The sequence below is a fragment of the Eulemur rufifrons genome, chromosome 7, assembly GCF_041146395.1.
Source record: "Eulemur rufifrons isolate Redbay chromosome 7, OSU_ERuf_1, whole genome shotgun sequence".
Classification (NCBI taxonomy): Eukaryota; Metazoa; Chordata; class Mammalia; order Primates; family Lemuridae; genus Eulemur; species Eulemur rufifrons.
This window is the reverse complement of record NC_090989.1, coordinates 108,573,856-108,597,685: the sequence shown is the minus strand read 5'-3', so window position 1 is coordinate 108,597,685 and position 23,830 is coordinate 108,573,856. Positions and strand designations below refer to the sequence as shown.

Sequence of the window (23,830 nt, the reverse complement as noted above, 5' to 3'; positions counted from 1 at the left end):
TAATGCAATGGTGAGGAGAGGGCTATACGAAACAAGAATGAGTAAAAAAACAAAAACAGAATTAAGATCCTGTGCCCAGATGTAAAACTATATTTCTATAATCTACGGGCAATGGGCTGGAGTTTACTAATAGTGCCTGGGGTGGGTGGCTTTTCAGTTGTCATTTTATGCTGTTGTCGAGATTGTTTCTGGTTGGATTGTAAAATTGCGATGACCGAAGAGACAATTTAAAAATGTAAACTTGCCAGTACTTGCAGGCTTTGCTCCTACCTGTGTCCATCTCGTCCACGTTGCTGAGGAAGTCCTCTGGAGTTGTGGGGACACTGTAGCACCCTAACCCCAAGCCACTGTCAGTGCTCTGCTCCCTCGAATGATATGGTCCTCTGTAGAACAAAACATGGAGAAACCTTGACGTGAGCCCACTAAATGCTTTCAAAATTAAAATATGGTCACAAAACTCTGAACTAATGCAGTTCTGTCATCCTGCTCAACTTTCTAGCTAATGAAAGGAAGCAGACTCTGTGCCTCCCTTTAATTTTAAAACATCCATCCTAATGTCAATAAACAAGCAAATAAAACTGACCATTTACAGTAAATTGACACTGATTTCCTTTCCATCTCAAAATAACCATTTGGACACTTCTACATATAGAGTATGATACCATTTGTGTAACATTTTAAAAGGCAGAAAACAATGTTGAATAGTGCTTATGGATACACATACTAACAGGAAGTAAGAAGTGTAAAAATCTGTCGTGGACACACATCAGTTTCTCAATAGTGGCTACCACTGGGGACAGAAGAAGGGAAAAGAAAGGAGATTTCAGTGGTGGCAGGGATGCATTCGAATGTTAATTATAATATTTTATTTATTAAAAAAATAAGGTCAGATGGAGATATGGGTCACCACCCAAATCTGGGTCACCACCTAGAGTAACATGAGTAACTCTTACGTTATTCTTTATACTTTTCTGTACTTCAAATACAGACTTAAAATCCACAACTTGAAGCCTCTGCAAGGGTGGAAAAAACATAGGAAACAGAGCATTGCCCTTTATTAAAAAGCTACAATTATGGTTAACTACTTCAACCCATGAAGATATTTCTGGCTCAATTCTCTTTCCCTTCTACTCCTTATGTTTTATTTTTTTAATATCATCTTATTTTAATTAATTTTTTAATTGTGAAATAATTTTAGACTCATAGAAGATTTAAAAAGAGTACAGAGTTCTATGTACCCAGCTTTTCCAATGATAATATCTTACATATCCATAGTGTAATTATCATAACCAGGAAATTGACATTGTAGAATAACTATTAACTAAACTATAGACCTTATTCACACTTCACCATAAACATCATCTCTTAATTGTTTTGTTCTCGATTTGCCGTATGACATGCTTTTATTTCCCTGTTGGCTACAGAAAACCCAAGATTCTTCGAAGTATAATTACTAAACAATGCCATTGAATTCAGATTGTAAACTCATCCTTATTTTCAGATTATTGACTAGGGGCTTACTCCATGTCATTTCACCAATTTTTAAATTTGAGCATTTTTAAAAAGGTAAATGACTTTCTCTGCTTTTCTTTTTTCTGCCAGTTCCTCCCTCTTCCTCCTTCTACTCTCACCCTCGCCTCTCAATCTCCCCAACTTTTGCCAATGTAAACAAAGACCCCATTCTAGTCTAGACCACATAATAAAGAGAGCAAACATAGGTGGTCCCCAAATATTAACTCACCCATTGAGGAAAGGATCCGAGCTGTTATTAGTGATGGATCTCATGTCTGGGGTCATGGTGGGCGGGTTGACAGCAGCTTGAACCGGGGCCAGAGTCTCAGCTTCCATGGGGAGCTGTCGACAGAGGGCAGCTTCCTGCAGAAGTAGACGGTCAGAAGGGGAGGCTAGAGTCACTGGCTCATTGTCACAAGGCTGGGAGTGAAGTATACGTCCTTCACACGAAAACTTTTCATCAAATACAAAGCACTTTATATTTATTCTCAGTAAGTTAAAATCATGAGGAAATTGTTGGTGTTCTTTCTCGGGAGAAAGCATGCAGACATAAGTCACTTTCTCCCATTCACAAAGTTAATGAGACGCCCAGCTATTATTTGACCTCAGGGTACTTAACGTTGCAACCTTCCCACTCATGCAATTGCTTAAACGCCCAAATCATATAAAATTTCTCAAGACACTTTCTCAGAGACAAGGCTATTTCTATTTCTATCCCAGGTTCTCAGACCAAATCTAAATCAATCAAAGTAATCAGACTCTGGACTAGCAGGTACATCCTGGTCTTTGCCACTTACAGGTCCAGAATATGGGATTACAGAGTTCAGGCTCTACACTAAATTACATCTGGCAGTTTTATCTCAACAGCCAGTAGAGTAAAATAACCAGTTTAAAAGTTTGTTTTAAAAAGACAATCAGGTTTTCTATTTGACTATTTTGTTGACTTGACTACAATGCTGAACCACGTAGATCCAATCCAAATCCCATAGACAAGTAACTCTTTAAAAGCATATGGATTTCATTAGCAAAAAATATAATGCAAGCATTTTTTTTAAGGTTAGCATTACTTTGCCAAGGAGAGTCAGTCCAAAAGGTTACAAATTTATTGACTACAATTGCTTTCTCTCGGTCTAACCTCTAAAAGTCTCTTCCATTTTGACTAAATATGACCAGACATCAAATTCCTCTCAAATTTGCAGCTGTTTATACCTGCATCCAAAACCAAGATTGGGCCCTCTCCCATATTTATGCCTATCCATTTCCCACTTTCCATGCTAAAGTTGTTGGTCTCACCAGCCCTCAAACCCCAAAACCATGGCTACAATGGCAAACAGAACATTTAGGCCATCTAAGTAACAGTATCTTTGTTAGATCTCTTCCAGCCCTAACATGCTATGACTTTAGGGAGTAACTGCTGTCTAGACAAGTCCCAGTGAAGTCATCGGCTATAAAAACTTTAGGTTACTAGAGTTCATTGTGCTGTTACTGGGAGTCATAGTAGCATGACTCTTACAAACTGTGAGAGACCTGACTGATAAGAAAATACATTGTTAACTTATACTGAAATAAATATTCTAGCTAGAAAGGGCCTCTGGTTCACTTCTGTTCATACAGATTGCAAGTAATCAGAACACTTAATAAATTTTATTCAGTAATCCACAAAAAGCAAAACAAAAAAACGGAGATCATTTTGAAAGGTGATTTTCATCTATCATCCAATTCTTGGAAGTACCTTCTGAATAAATCCAGAAAAACTGAATTATTTACCAATAGTTGTGTTTACACAGCAGGCAGTGTGCATTAGAAACCTTATGATCTGACAAATGCTTTTCTGAAAGCCTCAGACACAAGAACATCAGGAACTGAATCTGGCATAAGGAGCCTCAATCCCTCATGCACACGCACATACCCTGAACCACAGTTTGAAAACACCTGATCCATGATATAATTTCTAATTCTTTCTAAACTGTAAATACAAGGACCCTTTGACTAATAATCTTCATTATCCAAAAAGTCAACTTTACCTACAATATTCCATTCTCAATAAATGTGGGGGCTTACCTCTAAACAGATACCCTTTTAAACATAAAAGTTGATGAGATGGCTGCTTTTCTTTATATTATATGATAAAATTTTATCACCATATGTCTTAACAATACAGGTTGAGTCTGAAATTTCCAGGACGTCTGAATTTATATAAGAATCATTTCTGGAACTTTATGGGATAAAAAATACATCATATAAATAATGTATATGAATTATTTGTCATCTGTAATGACACAGTGTGATGATAAAATTTAAATTATAAGAACAAATATCAGAAACTAGATAGTTCTAAACTTTCCTCTTCATTTAAGCTACTCCTAACATACTTTCATTAGATATAAACATAAAATAATGCATGTATGGCTAAATATACAAATAAAATTTAAAAGGACTATTTATAATAACCAAAGCTGGAAGATCCCATACTATATTGGGGAAGGTGTTTCACTGTGCCATTACACATTTATTCCCTCTATTTCAAATTACAGACAACAGAAGTTCTGTTCTTCAGCATCGATGTTGCCCCAACCACCAAGTCATCATAGGAGCAAATGCTACATTCTGTCTGTAGGGGGCTCACAGTATCACTTTCCACCTTCCACTAACAGATGAGAGAGAATACAGAAAGGGCGTTGAATGTCCCTGAATAATAACTTTGAAATATAAATTAGGTTAGTCTGAGTTAGAAAGTTATTACTCATGAGTGCAACATTTTCTCTAAGATCATTCCAAGATCATTCTTGGGTCACAAGTCATCCAACACAGCAGCCAAAATGAAGATCACATGGCCCCCTGCTCTAAACCTACCTGCTTCCTGTCTCACCTGCGCTGTGACTGGAGGCAGGTCCTCACTGCAGCCCACCATGCCCTGTGTGGCCGCCCTGCTCACCCCTGCTCCCCTGTCTCTGACCTGCTCCCCTCACTCCCTGTCTGCTGCTCCTCCCACCCCCAGCATCTGCACCAATATTTCCTCTGCCTGAATGCACTCCTCAGCTCTTCCCAAGCTCGTTCCCTCACTGCCTGTCTCCTGCAAATGTCATCTCTTCAGAGATGTTTCTCCCTGACCCCTGTTCTAAAATAGCCTCGATCTGTTATTTTCTATCTCTTGACCTGTATGAATTTTCTTCAAAGCAACCTAGGTATTTATTCTCTGTCTTTCCTACTGGGATATAAGCTCCACGAGGGAAGGGACTTTATTTATCATGTTCATGCCTATATCCCTACTACCTTAACAGTGTGAGGCATATAATAGGGACTCAATAAATATTTGTTCAATGAATAAATGAGAAATATTACAAATTGTGATTAGTAATAAAAGAAAAAAAAAACTAAGAACTTTCACTCTCACCTTCAACTACAAATATGAGTGAAATAACAGCCTACTGTATACATTTCACCTAGCCAGGTACAAGCTCCATCCTCGGGGGACAGTCCCACTGCACACTTCCCTGCTCCTAACAGGATGAGCAGGAAGGCAGAGTAGTCAGAAGCAAGAACTCTGGGGCCAGATGCTTAGAGCCGAACCCTGGCCTGCAAGTTAGTTTACCTTTCTGTCCCTCATCTGTAGAGTGGGGACAATAAGAACACCCACCCACGAGGGCTGCTGTGAAGATAAAGTGAGGTAGCACATATAAGGTGCTTAGATCAGTAACTAGAACTTGAGATCTCACAACGAATGTGAACTATTATTCTTATCTCATGTTCTGTACTCCAATGTCAAAAAAACAAAAGCAAAACCAAAAATAAATGATTTTAAAAGTCACAACCGATTCTGTGGAACTGATCCACTTTGACTGGTAGACACTTGTTCCTGGTCAACTTTCACCTTGGAGGGATGAAACCAAAGTGTGAAATTCATCAAGATGGTCAGCAAGGCTAAGAAAACATTGTTTTTAAAACAAAGAGAGGTTTGTAAGCCTTTCTGTATAACATGAGATTAGTTTTGAATATAAATGGAGAATGGTGAGAAGTTTCATTTCACTTAAATTTTATAATGTAATAGTTCTCTGTTTAGAACTTCACAAATTCTAGCCTTTTTTTGAATGAAAATATTTCCCTATTTCTGCTCATGAACTGAAAGAAAAAAAAGTGCAAAACCCAAGGTTTGAAAATAAAAGGGCTAGCCTCATCGACATGTCTGCATCCAAACAGGGGAGGGCTTTGTTTTAAACTAAATTTAGCTATAAAATTAAAGCCCAAACACCCAGGATGATTTTGACTGCCAAATGACATCCACTGCCCTCACACAGGCAGAAATGAAAGGCAAACATCTGACTTAGCCCAAAGAAGCAGCAGTCAGAACTGATGGAACTAAAACAGGTAAAGCAAAGGCAAAAGATGGGCACTGGACAGAGTGAACGTCCATGGAAACAGAGGGGTGACTGTTGGCCACGGCGGGTCTAGGGCATGATTCGGGCCTCCCACTCTCGCTGCCTTACCCCAGCACCCAGTCGTCTGCTCCCTCTAGCCTGGGCAGAATAAGAACACTAAGCTGGCTTGTTGCTCATGTCCCACGGCACTCCAGGTAAACAGGTCTATTCACAGATGTCCCCTCCACCTCCACCTGCCCTGTCCTCCAAAACAAGCCTTCAGTTTCCTAGACTCCTCAGCACCATAAGTCCCTCTCCTTGGAACCATCCTTAGAGGTTCCGTTACACCACCTCATCCGGGATGCCTCCCGACCACCACAACCATAGGAAATTACTGCCTCCCCTGTTCCCAGCCGCTGGATGCCTAAATGAATATGTCCAGCTGGTGTCTGAAACTCCACCTGTCTCACACTGGGCTCCTCAACTGGGCCAAGCAGCTCCTCCTCCTAACTTCAAGCTTTTTCTTATATCACCACCCATCCAAGTTCAATATCCAAGTCAATTATGTCTCCCTCCGTCCCCACAACAATTTACTCATTTGTGCCTGTATTTATTCTTTAAAAAGTACTACTGAGACTGCCAGGCACCAGGTACTGTTGTTGACAGCAGGAATACAGCAACTTGACAATGTAGAAAGTGCCCTATCCTCACGGAGGATTCTAGAGAGAGACCATAACAAACCATGACAGACAAGGGCCAACCCTCGTGGATTCCATCTCCCCGGTATCTCCAAGCTGGAAACCTGCTTTCCGTCCCAAGTAGCAGGTCATAGCTGCTTCTCCAGGCATTCCACCTGACCTCTCTCCTCCAGTCAACCTGCACACACAAGGCTGCGGCCAGGTCTCTGTTTGACATTTTACCGAAGTCTTTACAAAGAGTGACCAGAGGAGGACATCAGGACAGGGAGGAGTTGGGGCACCACGTTCTGTGAAGAAGTGGATGACAATGAAGCCACAGGAGAAAACTGGAGGGGCACACCACAGCTCCCAGACTGTTCATGGACTGCCACAGAAATCCAGGAAAGATCCCTTCTATCCTGGATCTGAGGCAGATATGATGAAGGACTTTCCAGTTAGTGTCAGTTCAGTGGGTAAACTGGCTACTTCTCCTTTCTCTGGACTATTGACCACTGGAATTCTCAAGCAGTAGTTGAGGGTTCAGTGCTATTGGACATGTCCAGGGCTTGGCACAGAAAAGGCAGCATGGCACAAGAGAAAAAGTATCTTTGGAGTCAGAAGATTGGAGTTCAAATCCCAGTTCAGCTACTATAAAGTTGTGCCATCTTGGACTAAATATTTATCCTTTCTTGATAGTTTGTTCATCTGAAAAAAGGTGGTTTATAAGCCCTATCTTGCTGGGCTGTTATAAAGATCAGAAAGCATATTTATAAAGAACCTGGCACAGTGAGCATTCAATAGAATGAGCTGCTGATAGTGTTAAAAGGTTTGGGAGGCTGAGATATTAGCTAGTACTTGCATATTGCCTGCTATGTGTGAAACATTGTTCTAAGCACTTCAACATACTATTACCATCTCATCTTCACGACAACCTGATTATCTCAATTTTACAGATGAGGAAACTGAGGCATGGAGAGATTAGGCCACTTTCCCAGGATCCCACGACTAACAACTGCTGGAGGAACTAAATCCAGGCATTCTGGCTCCTGACTCTGTGCCGCCACAGACAGTGTGGCAGAGAGAGGAAAGCCAAGGATTGAGGTGGGAAGACCTCAAATTGTCGGCCCTTTCACCTACTGGCTATGAGACTTGGGCAATTGTCTTCATTTCTCTGAGCTTGTTTTCCCAGCTATAAAATGGAAAGACCAACCACTTTACCTCAGACAATTTAGAGGCAAATTAAATGAAACTGCCTATTTAGCTGTCCTGAACACAGTTTTCTTCCCTGAATTGGGAAACAGATTAAACTGGATGTATTCTATGATACTTTTCAATGTATATGGGTGGAGCTAGTGTCCTGGGAATTTACAACACATCAAGCAAAGTTATGAGTTCAGATTTTAAGGGCCAGTTTCAGAAAGATCTGGAAAGCTGTCCCTGGTAGCCCTCCCCCAACCCACTTTATTTTTTCTCTATGTTCAAGCTGGGGGTGGAAAGACCGGCAAAATAAGGGCTTGAAAATCTCTCTGTGAGTTTGTGGTCATCCATCTAGCTCTCTGAAACAAGTAATTATATGTGGGTCCAAAAACACCCTCTCCCAGCAGCTGGAGGACAGGGCAGTGGGTAAAATAGCTAGAGGGGTAAGGATGTGAAAGACAAATGATGACTTGTGAGCTGAAGGTGTCCCTGGAAGCAAACCTCAAACCTCCCCTCCGTTCAGCTCCCCATTGGGCTGCAGCTTGCCTGTAGAATAAATCAACAGAGGAGGTGCGAAAGTAAACAGCAGCTGAAAGCATCCTGCAGCCCTGTCCGTCCTGGGGCGAGGGAGCCTCCCGCCAGCCAGCTCCTGCCCTCACGGGAAGGTACTTCAAAGGGAAACAACCTCTGCTGAGGGTTCTCTGCTTGACTTAAGTGTGTGTGGCCTGAGACTCTAAAAAAAGGGAAAATTGGATTGTTTTAATTATAAAGGGTGGGGTGAGTAGAAACAAACGGACAGAAAAAATAATAAGGACAATATTTTGAAATCCTAACATTAAAATAGTTGTTCTGGTGCAGAGAAGTTGTTCTCTCTGCCAAAATCCTGAGGGACTTCAGAGGCAGAATGCTGAATTATTTACCGTTTTATAGGGAAAAAAAAAATTCCTGATGTCAATCTCTTTTTAACTCTGTGCCAAGGGATTCTAGAAATTCATTGTCACATTTCCGGGAACCTCCCTTTGTAAAATACCTCATCACACATGCTCAGCTGCCAGACTGTCGCCATAAAAGAACAGAGTCGAAACTCTGATACTTTTGGGAAGACATTTGTTGAGTCCAGAATTATTATCCATGGACTATTTGTCACTCTTTTAATTCAGGATTTATATATAACAATCTGGTGTTGTGTCATAATCTGCTTCTGTTGTCCCTTTGAATTACATGAAGAGAAACATTATAATGTAGATACTCTTCTCTCTTCACTTAAAAAATAAGGCTGAATGGATTTTGAGATGGAATGTTTCTTCGTACCTCAGTGATTTCCTTAGGACCAGAAATAAGGAGCTGCTTTTCCCCAGCGGAAACTTGGCGAACCTTCATTTTAAAACTATGTTCAACTTGCAACATTTTTCAAAGGGATCCTTTTATTTTATTTTATATTTATTTATTTTGATTGAGAAATAAAAATTGTATATATTTATCATGTACAACATGTTGTTTTGAAAAAAGGGTCCTTTTAAAAAGACTTGACCAGCCCAGGTAACATAGGAGACCCTGTCTCTACAAAACCTTCAAAAAATTAGCCGAGTGTGGCGGCACGTGCCTGTAGTCCCAGCTACTCCTCGGGAAGTGGATGCAGGATCACTTGAGCCCAGGAGTTTGAGGTTACAGTGAGCTATGATATCGCCACTGTACTCCAGGCTGGGTGACAGAGTGAGACCCTATCTCTTAAAAAAATAAAAATTAAATTTAAAGACTTGAATGGGTATTATTCCTCAACAACACCAGGACATTTCAGACAATGGATTATTTCTGGGACTTCAGGCAAATAAAACACTTGACACGAGCTAGAATGGAAGCGCTGTGGGGGGAGGGGCCAGGCCTGTCATCTCACTGCCACACATTTGGTGCCTAGAACATTTGTTGAACAAATACATGAATGACTGAACTTAAACAGTCAAGCTAACACACAGGGATTTATACCTTGACCAAATGTTGGATCACATGACCTCTGACATCCCAGTCAACGTGAAACTTAATTCTAGGAAATGGGCTTCTAAAAGATAAATTATGGTCCTGTGTTCTGAAGCAAAGACCATGAAATAGACACCCTTCGTGTTTCATGATCTGCTACGATACAACAGTTTCCAAGGTCTCTAAATAGCTATTCTCCACATGACAAAAAACAGACCTGGGAATCTTCCTTCCCCTAGCCCAGCCCTGCTCGCAGCCAGACGTGTCCCCTCTGTGGAGCCCTCAGTGAGGAATGGCCATGCAGGGCCGGCCAGCTGGCCAGCCCACCCGGCGGTGGCCATCAAGCCCAGCAGAAACCCGAGAGATCTGCCAAAAGAATTCTGCGGCCTCCCTCTTGCCTTGTCCCTGTTGCCCTGGCAACTGGAGGCCGGGCTGAGTCAGCATTTTTGTTTGACACACTGCATTCTCCTGTCCCCCGATCCCCAATTAAGAAAAGGATGGGGGTAAAAACAGTGCTGAATATGCTTGCGAATAATAAGGGTTTCTCAACAAGGTAGCCCTCAGAGAAGGGGCAAGGGGGAGCAGGCTTCCCCACTGAAGAGTCTTCCAGGCCCTGGGGTTAACAGGAAGTCCTCCAGCTTAATCTCCAAGGCAGAAGGCCTCAAAGCTTTATATCCAAATGAATAGTAGCATGAAAAGAAATACTCTCTTTAGATAAAGCCAAAGGCCTGTTTTCATGTCAAGGAATTGTTCTTTAAGATGGGTAAAGAGGCACCAAGAAGGCTTGTTTCTCAGTGTCTTTCTAGTGACTACAATTTTCCATTTCTTTTAGTAAAGTTGCAGTCATGCCTTTTAGGGTCCTGAGTACACACTGCATTGAATTTTTAAGTTGTAACAACTTAAAATATTCTGTAGTCATTGATGGCATGTATGGCTCATGGTATTTGAAATTTGTGTGCAGTCTGTTCTAGTAAGGATTCCAGGCACTGAGGATAGGTCCGTACAAAGTCACAGTACAACTTTCCATGGCTGATACAGAATAAATAAATGACTTCCCAGCATATTAAGAAAGAAGTGGCCAGGCACGGTGGCTTGTGCATGTAATCCTAGCACTCTGGGAGGCCGAGGCAGGAGGATCGCTCGAGGTCAGGAGTTCGAGACCAGCCTGAGCAACAGCAAGACCCCGTCTCTACTAAAAAAATAGAAAGCAATTAGCTGGACAACTAAAAATATATATAGAAAAAATTAGCCTGGCATTGTGGCGCATGCCTGTAGTCCCAGCTACTCAGGAGGCTGAGGCAGGAGGATCACTTAAGCCCAGGAGTTTGAGGTTGCTGTGAGCTAGGCTGATGCCACGGCACTCTAACCAGGGTGACAGAGTAAGACTCTGCCTAAAAAAAAAAAAAAAAGAAAGAAAGAAAGAAGTGACAATACAGTATCAAAATATGATACCAATTTTGTTTTTAAAGACAAAGTAGATACACAGATACATACGAAAAGACTGGAAAGAAATCAACAACTTTATAGCCGTACTCTCTAAGCATATGGGTGATCATAATTCACTTTTTTGTTTTTTGAGTATTTTACACATTTTGTACCATGAAAATGTGTTTTGTCTTTTTTGTGTGGTAATTACTGTTTTTATTATTACTTTTACAAACACGTGACGTAGTAAAATTCATTCCTTGTGATGTGCAGTTCTGAGTTTTGACAAATGCATAGAGCTGTGTGGCAGCCACCACAGCCAACATACAGAACTGTGTCATCAGCCTCCCAAATTCCCTAGTGTTGCCCCTTTGGGGTCAACTCCACCTCCACCCCCAACCCTGGCAATCGCTCATCTCCTCTCTGTCCCTGTAGTTTTGCTTTTCCAGGATGTCACATAAATGGAGTCATACAGTATGTAGTTTCTTAGGGGTCTGACTTCTTTGATTTAGCAAAACTGCTTTCTTTTATTTTAATCAGAAAAATAACTCAGTAAATTATATTTTAAATAATTAAAATTTTTTTGCTACATAACAAAACTCAACAGCAAGCAAATCTTCAACTAAGAATTGCTTTCTTTTTTCTAGGGTTACCATTTCTTTGATGAACCTGAAGCTGCCTCACAGCCTTTAGGAAATTCAGTAAAAATAAAACTCTATCATGGACAATGGAGAATGTCTTTCACAAAAATTCACTCGCTATGTTATCTGTGGTAGATGCCTGTTGAAAGCAGGGAGATCCGCTTTTCTGATAAGGCTGCGTACTTCAGACCTGGCTGGGAGCCCCGGGTGCTCCATGGCACCCCTCCACTTGGAGCACCTGCCGCATTCTGAGATAATTCATCAATTGTCAGTTACAAGTAGCTCAACTCCGTTGCTGCAGCAGCCAGTACTAAACTGGAGGGACTGTATTTAAGGAAATTCTCCTACTTTAGAAGATTCCTACTCAGTGGAGATACCAAGCCTTCTTGGCTCTTTTGATCCTAATTCTGCAGCTGTTCCACAGCTTGTTGGCCTGAGGGATCACTGAAAAGAAACAAAGGAGCATCTTATGCTCACAGTCACAGAACTCTGCCCTGGGGTGTCTGGTCTCAGCTTCCGTAAAGAAAGTCAGAGAGGGTAGCTCCTGGGCGCCCATGAAGTGGGGAATGGTTTTAATTTATTCTCTGGCCACCAATTTGGATTATATTTATTAATAATTATTTTGCCTCCTCTGCTAAAATATAAGTTACCTGAGGGCAATCGTGTCCCATTTATCTATTATATTCTATTACATAAATATTGATTAAATGAATGAATGAGGAGATAAAGATAGAAAAGAAAGAAGGAAAAAAATATGAACTTTCATCCTGAAATAATAAAGGTTCGCTTTAGATTTGTAATCAAGCTTTCCTCAAATCCATTTCGTTAATATCCTGGCATGATATCAGTGCCAATGGGCTAACAGGTGACCCTTTGGCATCATGAAGTATATGTCAGTTGTGCTACGAGGATGGAGTTGTTTTCTCCATGGTGCAATATCATCAAACTGTGTGTCTAGAGGAACAAGGGCATAGCAGAAGGAAGACGAAGAGAAATAATAATGAATACTTATATAGCATATAATTTATAGGGACCTTTTATATACATCATAACATTCAAGAATGATAAAAATATACAGAGCAGTGATAATTTCTCAATAATTAGGGGATAAATTCATCTACTTACTACATTTTGCCAACCTTCCTTCCTACTATAGAGAGAGAGCATGGCGTGGGGCCTTGCTCCTGCACACTCTCCCCTGGGAGAATGGCAGGTAGGTCCAGGCCTGCCCACAGGGCACAAGCCTTGAGAAGACAAGCTGTACAGTTGACCTCCTGCAAGCCGGAGGAGAGCCAGGGTAATTACAAACTGCCCACTGAGCAAGGGATATTCAGGCAGTTGATAACTACCCAGGACATGGGAGTGGGACAGACTGAACAAGGTGAAGACTACAGATGTATTTAAATGTCACCAGGACCACCATTTCCCCCGGCCCCACAAATTCTTTCCAGAGGCTGCAAGGCAACTAAACAGGTGAGCCAAGGATCACTTTTACTTTCAGCTCATTTCCCTGCCCCTGCCCTGGCTTAAGTACAAATAGTGAAGCAGAAAACCACCAAAAGAAAGAGGTCAGAAAACCCACCAAGATGATATACATAAACCCCACCGGAATATTCAGGCATCCTGTCAATGCCCTAGAAGACTATTATAGAACACTTCAATGCCATTTATTATATGGTCTTAAATAATATCCTTGACATTGGGGAGCATGCTGCTTCTGGATGGGGAAAAAAAATCTGTCATGATTAACAAGGTCTATTTAGACCTTTTTTTCCTGTTCTCCACAACAAAAATAGAAAGACATTAAACCCTCCATTGCATCATCCCATCTCCTCCTCCTAACCATACATACGCGTGCACACACACACACACACAAACACACGCACACACACAGTCAAGGCTGAACTATGCGAGCCTCTGTGAGCATATTGGGACAGCTCTTTCTCCCCGCTGTTCTATACAGTGCAATTGCTCACCATGATGCAGCAAAATGCTCCAAGTTCCACAGCCTCTAAGGATCAGCATTTAAGGAACTTGGTTGGCATTTCTGTAATATGAACCATCAATATATATTACATTCTGGTTCAAAGGCACCTACAGCTGGAATAAAGGAAACAATTTGGGGCACTCCTCCCCACCCCTTTTCAGAAATACCGTCTGTGGGAAAGAAGGAGGAGGGGCAAGAGAAAGAGAAACACAGGCAGAGAGAGAGAAACAAGTCATTCTTTGCAGAACAGTCACAGCTTTGTGTAAAAAGAAAACTCATTAAAGCTTATTTAAATATAAAACTGTGAGAACATATGAATGCTAGTTTAATGTTGTTTAATTTACTCTATAAAATAGAAAAATCATTCTAAATAGAATTATTATTCAAAGACAGAGAACAATAATACAATTATTTCCTGCCAAGAAACACGATACTACATTTCTAAAAACAGTATATACAACTGTTAGTCTGAAAGAACCATGGAAGTCCAAACATAAAATCTCAGAGTAGAAGGCACAACTGTAGTTACCTTACAAAATTGTTTTCCTCAAATTTGGAGGAAAGTTCAGCTGAACAACAAAGCATAATTTATATTCATTTCCCTATTTTCAAACACTATAGCTAAGAAGTTATTTCAATTCACCATGTATTTTAAACCTTACACAGTATAGATATCTTATAGCTTAGAGTTCACTTGATAAGCAATACATTATTCATTTGTGGAAGTCAATGTATATTTTTGAAAGTATCAGATATAACTAAAAAAAAATAGCGTTTACCCTAACACCCCCAATCCTCCCCTCCAAGGAAGTTCTCTGGAACAGTTAAAACTATTTATTTCTTTAAAGAAGCAAAAGGAAGCTACCCACGTATCCTGCTTCATGTGAGTCATAAAGCAAAGTCTGAAGAATTAGAACAATAAACTGAAGCTTTTCTCCCCAAAATGTAGCAGAAATGAGTTACATTACTTTAGCAACACAGAAGAAAGAATTCTCCTCTTCCATAGACCAAGTCACCGAGGTAGGGAAAAACCTGTGGGCTCCGTTAGGGATTCTCTCTTACTCATTTTTGAAGTATAGCACTGAGCCTGACCCATATAAGACACACACGACATTCTGCCGACTGACTCAATGAAAATTGAATGAATGGAGTATGGCACAAAAGTGCCTGATTAATGTCCAAGCAGTTTTGCACAGCATCCTACCAGAGCCCATATACAAACCATTTTCCTTTCTCATTATCCATTCAATTTTCCCTCTTTTCCATGCTCTGTGGTGGATCAGAGATGGCTGCAGATTCTTTGTCTTTTCTTCCATGGAACATCCCCTCTACTCTCTGCTTTAATCTGGGGGGTGCTCTATGACTACTCTGACCAAAAGGGTATGGCAACAGTGACTCCGTGACAGTTTCCAGAGCTAGGCCCTAAGACTGAAGTCCCCAAACCCTGGGCCTAGTACTGGTCCGTGGCCTGTGAGGAACCAGGCTGAGCAACACTGCCTCCCCACCGCCACCCTCACCCCCACCCCTGGCTGTGGAAAAATTGTCTTCCATGAAACTTAGGAACTGGGCCACACCTCAGAAGGTGAGCAGCCTCCCCACGTTGTATGCATCACCACCTGAGCTCTGCACCCCGCCTCGGTGGAAAAATTGTCTTCCATGAAACTGGCCCCTGGTGCCAAAAAGGTTGAGGACTGCTGCCCTAAGACATTGGCAGCTTCCACTTCCTGTCTCTCAGAACATTTTCTCTTGAAAACTCAAGCTGCTATGTAACAAATGCTACTACTTTGAGACTGTCACACCATAGATGCCTCCGGTAGATGCTCCAGGCTTTAGTCCCAGCTAAGCCTGGTCTTCAGCCATCCTCACCATGGTGCTCCACACATAAGTAAAGCCATCTTGGACCCTCCAGACCAGCTCACCCCCAGATGACTATCACTAAATGATCTCTGTCAATGCCATGTAGAGCAGAAGAATAGCCCAGCTGATTCCTTTCCAAATTCTGACTCACAAAATTATTTGATATAATGAAATACTATTGTTTTAAGCCACTAAATTTTGGGGAAATTTGTTACACAGCAATAGGTAATTGGAACATGCTTTTTCTCTCTACTTTCTACTTTTTCTCCTTCTAAAAAACAGCAGTGGAAGGCAAAGGCAGTCATGCTAATATTAACCAGTACTTGTACTCATAAGTTTGGCTCTGAAGACAATGTAGGCACAGTGTTGGGAGAAGAAACTATACTCTAATCACGAAGCTTGGAGTAGGGATTTGAGCCTCTAATGCTTCTAGAGAAAGGACGTTAACCTTGAAGGCCAGCAGCTACCTACCCATCAGGCTTGGCACCGAAGGCCATGGAGCCTCCACCAGGCACCATGGAAGGCCATACCTGCCTCATGAGCTCCTCTTGGCGCATTCTAATCCTCTCTCTCTCCATCTGGATCCTCTGCAGACGCAGTTTCTGCTGCTGCTGCTGCTGAGTGGTCAGCGCATTGGGCATACTCATGAGCCCTGCTGGTGGGTTCTGAGTAGGGTGATTCTGCTGGTTCAGGGAACTGGGTGCCATTTGCTGCTGGTGTTGGTGATTCATCACTACAGAAGGGAAGAACATACAAGAGGATTAATAACTGGGGCCAGCAATACTTTATTGAAAATAGACCATCAAAATGCTTTGTGCTTTGGAGTATAGATTCCTGAGATTCCTTCCAGAGTACTTTCTTGTTAATTATTACTGTTTAAATAATTATTACCTTAATTCAATTCATGGAGGCTCAGATGCTGGCCCTACTCCTGACTCATCTAGTCTCAGCTTTTGTGCTCTGTTAAAAATCTTATTTCACGACTTTCCTGTGTCTAGAGTACATAGAACATAGGTGGTCAAAAGAAAATCCCACAAAGGTTATTACAACTTATGAGATCATTTCACCAGGACATCTGTGTGTGTGTGTGTGTGTGTGTGTGTGTGTGTGTGTGGTGTACTTTCTCAGATAATTTGTATGTTTATGGCAGAGCCAAGGAGGGCATGTGATCATTGATACACAGTGGGTATATAATAATATTTAGGACAAATAAGTGAATTGATAACCAACATGTAAAACACAGCACCTAGATCAGGAACCTACACATAAGCGTACCCTATTAATGCTTTGTTTAAAAAGGTGCCCCAAAGAAGCCCGACCTAAACTCAGGAACAAATACCTGATTCAGAAAGAATGTTTGTTTTTGCAAAGTGAAAAATTAGTGAAAAAGAAACTACACAAAAATGCTAAACATGTTTGTGATTGAATAAAGGTGCTAGAAGTGTTTTAAATTTTTAAAGTATTCTCTATTTATTTGCATTTACCAACATTTGAAACTTCAGCACATAGAACTTCACTTTTGAAAAGAATTTTAAAATCCTTTAATAAATTCTATAATTGGTATTCCGACAAAAATGTATTTTAAAAAGTGCTAGTTTTTCTCAAAACCATTTACCAGTCAAATTTGCTTAACTTCTGCCTGGGCAATATCATATAATAAAGAAAACCATGCTTTCAAGTCTATCTGTTCCTAAGTCAAAGCCAAAGACAATAAGGTATAATTTTATATACTCACTTCATTTCCGAGAAAAAAACCCCTCTATTTTTGTTATATTTGGTATCACTAACTTAAAGGGTAAAAATATTACATATTTTAATAAAAGTCCAAAAGTTACTTATTTTCTGTTTTCCATTTTCTATGGATACATTTTATAACTAAATTTTATTCAATGAATTTCAAAGTAGTCCAATCATCTACATATTAAATGTATGTGAGTATATACATGTGTGTATACATACACACATATATATTCAAAAGACAGTACTAACACTGAAGATTTCCTATAGAAGAATATGTTTTTTTGAAGAAGAATTCTGTGGCAGGGACTTCTCCAGGATGAGGTGAGGGTGGGGTAAAAATGTTCATTTTTTTACACATACACTCACTCAAATCTATTGCATTCCCCTCTGTGTGCCAGGCTTGATGCTAGATAAATAGCTCCTGCCCTCATAGAAACCAACAGGCTGGTGGAAGGGATGTCTGAAAAAATGAGATGGATTTTTATGTGTGGCTTATGGAATATGAGACTGCTGGGCTATGTAAGGAACCGTGGAGATGATCTAGTCCATCCCTTTATTTTTATGGAAGAGAGACTATAACCTAGAAAGGCTAAGAGATGTGCCCTGGTTAGTAGCCGGTAAAGCCAGGGCCCAAATCGAGGCCCCCTGACAACCCATCCACCTGCTCTTTTAACTGTCCTCAACTGCCTTCTGCCACAGCTTAGACCAAAGAAAAGGAAAAACTGCTGAAACTGAGAGCACCCTTCTTAACACAGTTTGCCTTCGATTGATCGCAAGGAAGAACCACTTATGCAGCAGGTCATCAAAACAGAGACCTGGGCCCAAAGGTTGCTCAGGCTACCAACGGGAAGCTTCAAGGAGGGTTTGGAAAGGTTTACAACTCTCTGCTCACTAACATGCTACTAAAGGAGAAGGAACATGCTACTGAAAGGGAGCAATACTCAGAGCACATACATTGCCTAAACAGCTTAAGTTTCCCTTTCTGAATCAAGTGCACCACAAAGGACTCACCTCCTGGCACCATATCTGGCACACAGGGAGAGCTCAAACAAATTGATGAATAAATAAAACCAGTTGGGCATTTCTTATACTCTTAGTCTGAGAACAGAAAAAAAAGCACAGTCATGACTGATGCCAAAATAACTGAAATGAATATTTCACTTCTAGAGCTTGTTGGAGCATAATTACAACCTCTACTTGAAGGTCTGGGGTGGGAGGTCAAGGACTGCACACGTGGCGTCTCAGGGGAAAAGCCCTCTTAAATACAGATGCAAGGAAGACAAAATCCAGACATACAGACGGGTTTAATTCATAAAACCTATTTCAAGCCAAGGGAGGGAGGTAGAGAGGGAAGAATGGTAATTATTTCAAAGGACAGCCATTTCTGAATTCTGAAAAAATATGCTTCTATTTTTCTGATATAACTACTGTAGAAAAAAGGTGCCCAATATTTCCAATATCAGAAATCCCCAGGTTAAGGGGAAAAAGGCTTGAAAAGCACAGGGTGTTTATCCTATGTTAATTTTTATAACTCAGCTACTTTGAAAAATTTTTAAAACTGACTCGAGCCTAGTATGTTACTGACATGACAATTTCAAGTAGTGTGATCATCAGTGACTTGGGGAGACTGCCTTTGTCGGTGTGCAAAAGGCTGCACTGGCTTTCCTCACAAGCAATGCAATCTGCTACCCAATTCCACGCAGCAACCAGATACGGCCCGGCAGATTTTATTAACATCTGAATCCTTATCTGGAGGAGTTTAAGACTTAGAGGAGCGCTCTTTCCAAACCACACCCTGTGAGTCTTCAAAACACCAACCCCTATAAGAGACGTTCACAGGGAGTAACAGTGGAGACGTTGGTTTCTTACACTTAATTTAGATTTGACCATTCAGACTAAACATCTCTGGCTATTAACTGTAGAGTCTGGAAGAGCGGAACTTAGACAGTGGCTTTGTTTTCAAAGTAAAGCACACACCAGCAGAGCAGCTTGGACAATGGATATTCAGCACAGTATTGTTTATAACAGCAAAAGACTAAAAATGATCTTAATGCCCACCAGTGGGAGATTATGCTCCACCCATTTACAGAAATTCTATATCACGATTCCAAAGAATGAGAGAATTCTACAGGTACTTCTATGGAACAGTCTCTAAGACAGATTGTCTAGAGGGGAAAAACTCCAAGGGACAGACTGTATTTATGAGCATGCTACTATCTGTGGTTAGAAAAGGTGGAGCAGATTATGCACATACTGCAAATCTCTCTAGAAGGGTATACCTGAAACTGGTAACAGTGGGTACCTCTGGAGAGGAAACTGGGTGCAAGGGATGGGGGGTGATCTTCCTTTTTCTCTTCTGTACTGTTTGAAGTTTTTCGATGTGCATTTATTAATTATGTAAAACATAAATGAAAATTTAAAAACATGGCCATGCAGAAATCAAACTCAATATTTTCCTGGTAGAGTGAAAGAAGGTAGTCCTGAAATTATATGAAAAACACCAAATACGACTTAGTATATAATCCAGATCATTAAAGCTGAGAGTCCACTTGGTGCATCTCCTTCTCATGGAAATGAGGAAACCAAAACCCAGAGAAAGAGTGAATTTTATCAAGGTCATAAAACTAGTCACTGTCCTAGAAGCAGGTGACCTAACTCAATCCAGGTACCCACGATTCAGCTGGCCACTCTGCTCCCTGCAGTTATTTAATTTCAAACTGTTCCTGAACTGTCACTGAAACTGGAGCTCATGAACGTCATTGGTGGTTGAGGGTCTTTAAAATCACTGCTTTTGACAGTGGAGATACAGGAGGCCAGAGGCAGGGATAAACACAAACATGGTCCTCAGGAGAGCATGGGAAGGCAAAACATTTAAATTTTTGACGAACAAAATACTCCTTGGGATAATATTCCAGAACATTTTAGGGAGAGAACAATAGTTCCGTTAAGAAAAAAAAAAAAAAAAAGGCAGAGTATTCCAAATGCAGTATCTGAGGCCAAACTGGATTAAGGGCAGACTGCCATGAACTGCCTCAAAAAGGCTAAAGACCTTGTCAGTTCTAGACCTTTGCCAGTCCCCACAGAAAGGAATAACCCAAACAGAAGATTTCTCCATTGAAGCAGGAATGCATCAGAACTAAAGCAGGGACATCTTTTTTGCTTTTCCTTCCAAGAGAGTCAGAATTTAAATTTAGATCCCCATTTATCTTTTTCTCTTTCATTGTTTTCATCTCCTTTCCCTTTCTTTTTTTATTTTTTTTTTATTTTTTGGAATTGGCTTTCTCTCCTGTGTTTGGAAATTGATAAAACCATGCTCAGCAGATGTGACCAGAATCATTTAATTAGTATTAGTCAATATAAAAGAAAACACCAAGAAAAACAAACTCCACAGCATCTGAGACATGAACATCCTTTTGATTCAATGACTGTGTCCTTGGTGAGGCAGTCAACATGGGAATGGGGTGGGGGCAGGAATTACTCTTGTCAGACACGACCATCTGGTTAGTGCTGCCCAGGACAATATAGACTTATGCACCCTCTGACCCTTTCCAGCAAACACACGTCGTCACTTGTGCAAAGCTCTAACAGTATGCTCAAGGCCAGGAAGGTCCCTGGACCCAGCTCTAGGCCAGTGCATCATTTGCAATATAAGAAGCAAACAAGCAAAAGGTAAAGGCTTCACTTCTGAACTTTTGCCTCTTGCAGCACCAAGAGCAGAGAGCTACAACTCACAGAGAAAGTACTTTGGCAGCTTCCCCAAGCCAGGAGCTGCAGACGATGAGGGAGGCCAGTGAATCAGACGCTGCCCAGAGCGTCTCCTGGAATGTTTAACAAACGTCTTTTTGGTCTAGGAGAGGTTCAGTGGTTTGCCCTTCTGTGTTCTGGGCTTGCTTCCCTCATTTTTAAAATAGGTTTTAGTTACACACACACACACACACACACACACACACACACACTGCCGAGTGAAGAAAACAAAACCATAAGGTTAGGCTCAACTACAAAAACCTTCACAGACTGGCCTGCATGGGGCTGGCTCTGAGTAGATTATAGAAAGGACAGCCGGTGCCCAATGGCTGGAAGTCAGTCATATGTAAGCCCTAGAAAGACACAGAAATTACTTTACTTTCTTCAAATCCTTCTCCCCAGTTCACATGTGAGTCTGGGAGGGAGAAGAGGAATACCTGTGGCTAGTTATGTATTTCTCATTGCATTCTCAGCCTCCTCTCTCCTTTTGACAACAAATTTCTCAGTTAAGGTATCTCTAATCCTGGCACTTTGAGTTGAACTTTGAAAAATGTGCGGTTTTGTCAACGTGTCAGAGGCACAGTTCCATCTAAGAGAATGGGTACGGCCTCCCCAAGCCCTCCATGACTTCTTCCACTCCCAGCGCCTACATTCTACTGTACCTGTTTTGTCAATAATGGAGAGTTTTGCATGTTGTTGACTATGGTTCACTAATGTAATAAAAATATAATATCCCTGAGTCCATACTCTTGTAAGAAAATAATTGAATAAATAAATAAATAAATAAATAGGGGAAGGAGAGACAAATCTCCCATACAGAATTCCAAATAATTTATGTAGATACACCATTGTCAGAGGGGGTGGCGGAGGGGGGAGAGGAATAAGTGCACATTGTGACTTCATTCCATAGAATGCAGTATTGAATGGGTGGGGGCATAACTTTATTGTGGAGAAACCTGAAAAATATTACCTTGGCCAGGTGATCAAGGTCAACATTAACAAGTCATGCTGATAGTACACACCCTTGATATGATGTGATGAGAATAGCAGTTTACCTCTGCAGTCTTCCTCCCAAAGCCCATAACCCCAGTCTAATCGTGAGAAAAACATCAGATAAACACCAATAAAAAGAAATCTTACAAAATATTCAAGGAGGACTCCCTAAAACTATCAAGGTTACCAAAAACAAGGAAAGTCTAAGAAACTGTGACAGTCACAAGGAACCTATGGAGACGTGACAGATACAATGTGGTGTTCTGTATGGGCCTTTGGAACAGAAAAATACATTAGGTAAAAACTAAAGAAATGTGAATAATGTATGGATTTTAACAATAATGTATCAATATTGGTTCACCAATTATAACAAACGTAGCATACTAATGTAAGATGTTAACAATAGGGGAATCTGGATGAGGGGGTATATAGGAACTCTCTATCTTCTCAATTTTTCTATAAAACTAAAACTGTACTAAAAAACAGAGTAGGCCGGGCATGGTGACTCACGTCTGTAATCCTAGCAATCCAGGAGGCCGAGGTGGGAGGATCATTTGAGCTCAGGAGTTCGAGATCAGCCTGAGCAAGAGCAAGACCCTGTCGCTACTAAAAATAGAAAGAAATTAGCTGGACAACTAAAAATATATAGAAAAAATTAGCTGGGTGTGGTGGCGCATGCCTGTAGTCCCAGCTACTTGAGAGGCTGAGGCAGAAGGATCGTTTGAGCCCAGGAGTTTGAGGTTGTTGTGAGTTAGACTGATGCCACAGCACTCTAGTCTGGGCAACAAAGTGACTCTGTCACAAAAAAAAAAAAAAAAAGACTACATTATAATATGCCAAATGAATACCAGGAACTGTGCTGGGCACTGTCTCTTCGATAGTAAATGTTAATTAGTTCTTATAGGGTATATAAAAATGAATATAATTTTTTTAAAATATGGTTTCTAAACGTGTTCCATGAGAGTAAATAGACATTAAGCTAAAATTTTTTTAAAAATTGCTTCCAGAAGTGTTCCATGGTCAAATGATGAGGAAATGTTGGGCTAAATAATGTTAAAAGAACTTAATTTATTGGAAGATTTCTTAAAGCCTTTAATATACTAAGGGGTACCAAGACTGTCTGAGAGGGAGATATAAAAACAACACTTCTCAAACTTGCAAGGCTGGTGTTCTCCCGAGTCAGAATACTAGGAAATGCTGGTCCACTGCAACTTGGCAAATGTTTTGGCACAATATTGAATTATAAATTGAATTAAATATGAATTAATATTTATTAAGCTCCTACTACATGCTCAGCTCTTTAAAATTAATTAAGCAGCTGCTCAGGATGAAGGGCCAGAGAAGGGGAAATAGCAGCCAGTGGATGTAGACCACGTGGTTTCATGCATCTAGAATGAGGGACTGCTATTCAAGATACAGACTAACAGAAAAACAAAGCAAAATAAAATACAGGCAAAGCAAGGATTATAAAAGACTGCTAGAATATCTGCTGAAATTCTCCATAAACAAATGTTGATTTATGGCCGGGCGCGGTGGCTCACGCCTGTAATCCTAGCACTCTGGGAGGCCGAGGTGGGCGGATCATTTGAGCTCAGGAGTTCAAGACCAGCCTGAGCAAGAGCGAGACCCCATCTCTACTAAAAATAGAAAGAAATTATATGGACAGCTAAAAATATATATAGAAAAAATTAGCCGGGCATGGTGGTGCATGCCTGTAGTCCCAGCTAC

The 23,830-nt window shown here is 40.8% G+C and overlaps 1 protein-coding gene across 1 annotated transcript in view; it reads right to left on the bottom strand.

Moving 5' to 3' along the window:
- WWTR1 (WW domain containing transcription regulator 1) overlaps positions 1 to 23,830 on the bottom strand; it is a 127,693-nt gene that overhangs the window by 7,430 nt on the left and 96,433 nt on the right. Inside the window, exons 4-6 of the mRNA XM_069473107.1 lie at positions 16,156 to 16,358; positions 1,742 to 1,875; positions 271 to 383 (exon numbers count right to left, since the gene is read on the bottom strand). Coding sequence (XP_069329208.1) covers positions 271 to 383; positions 1,742 to 1,875; positions 16,156 to 16,358 — 450 coding nt within the window. The remainder of the gene's footprint in view (positions 1 to 270; positions 384 to 1,741; positions 1,876 to 16,155; positions 16,359 to 23,830) is intronic.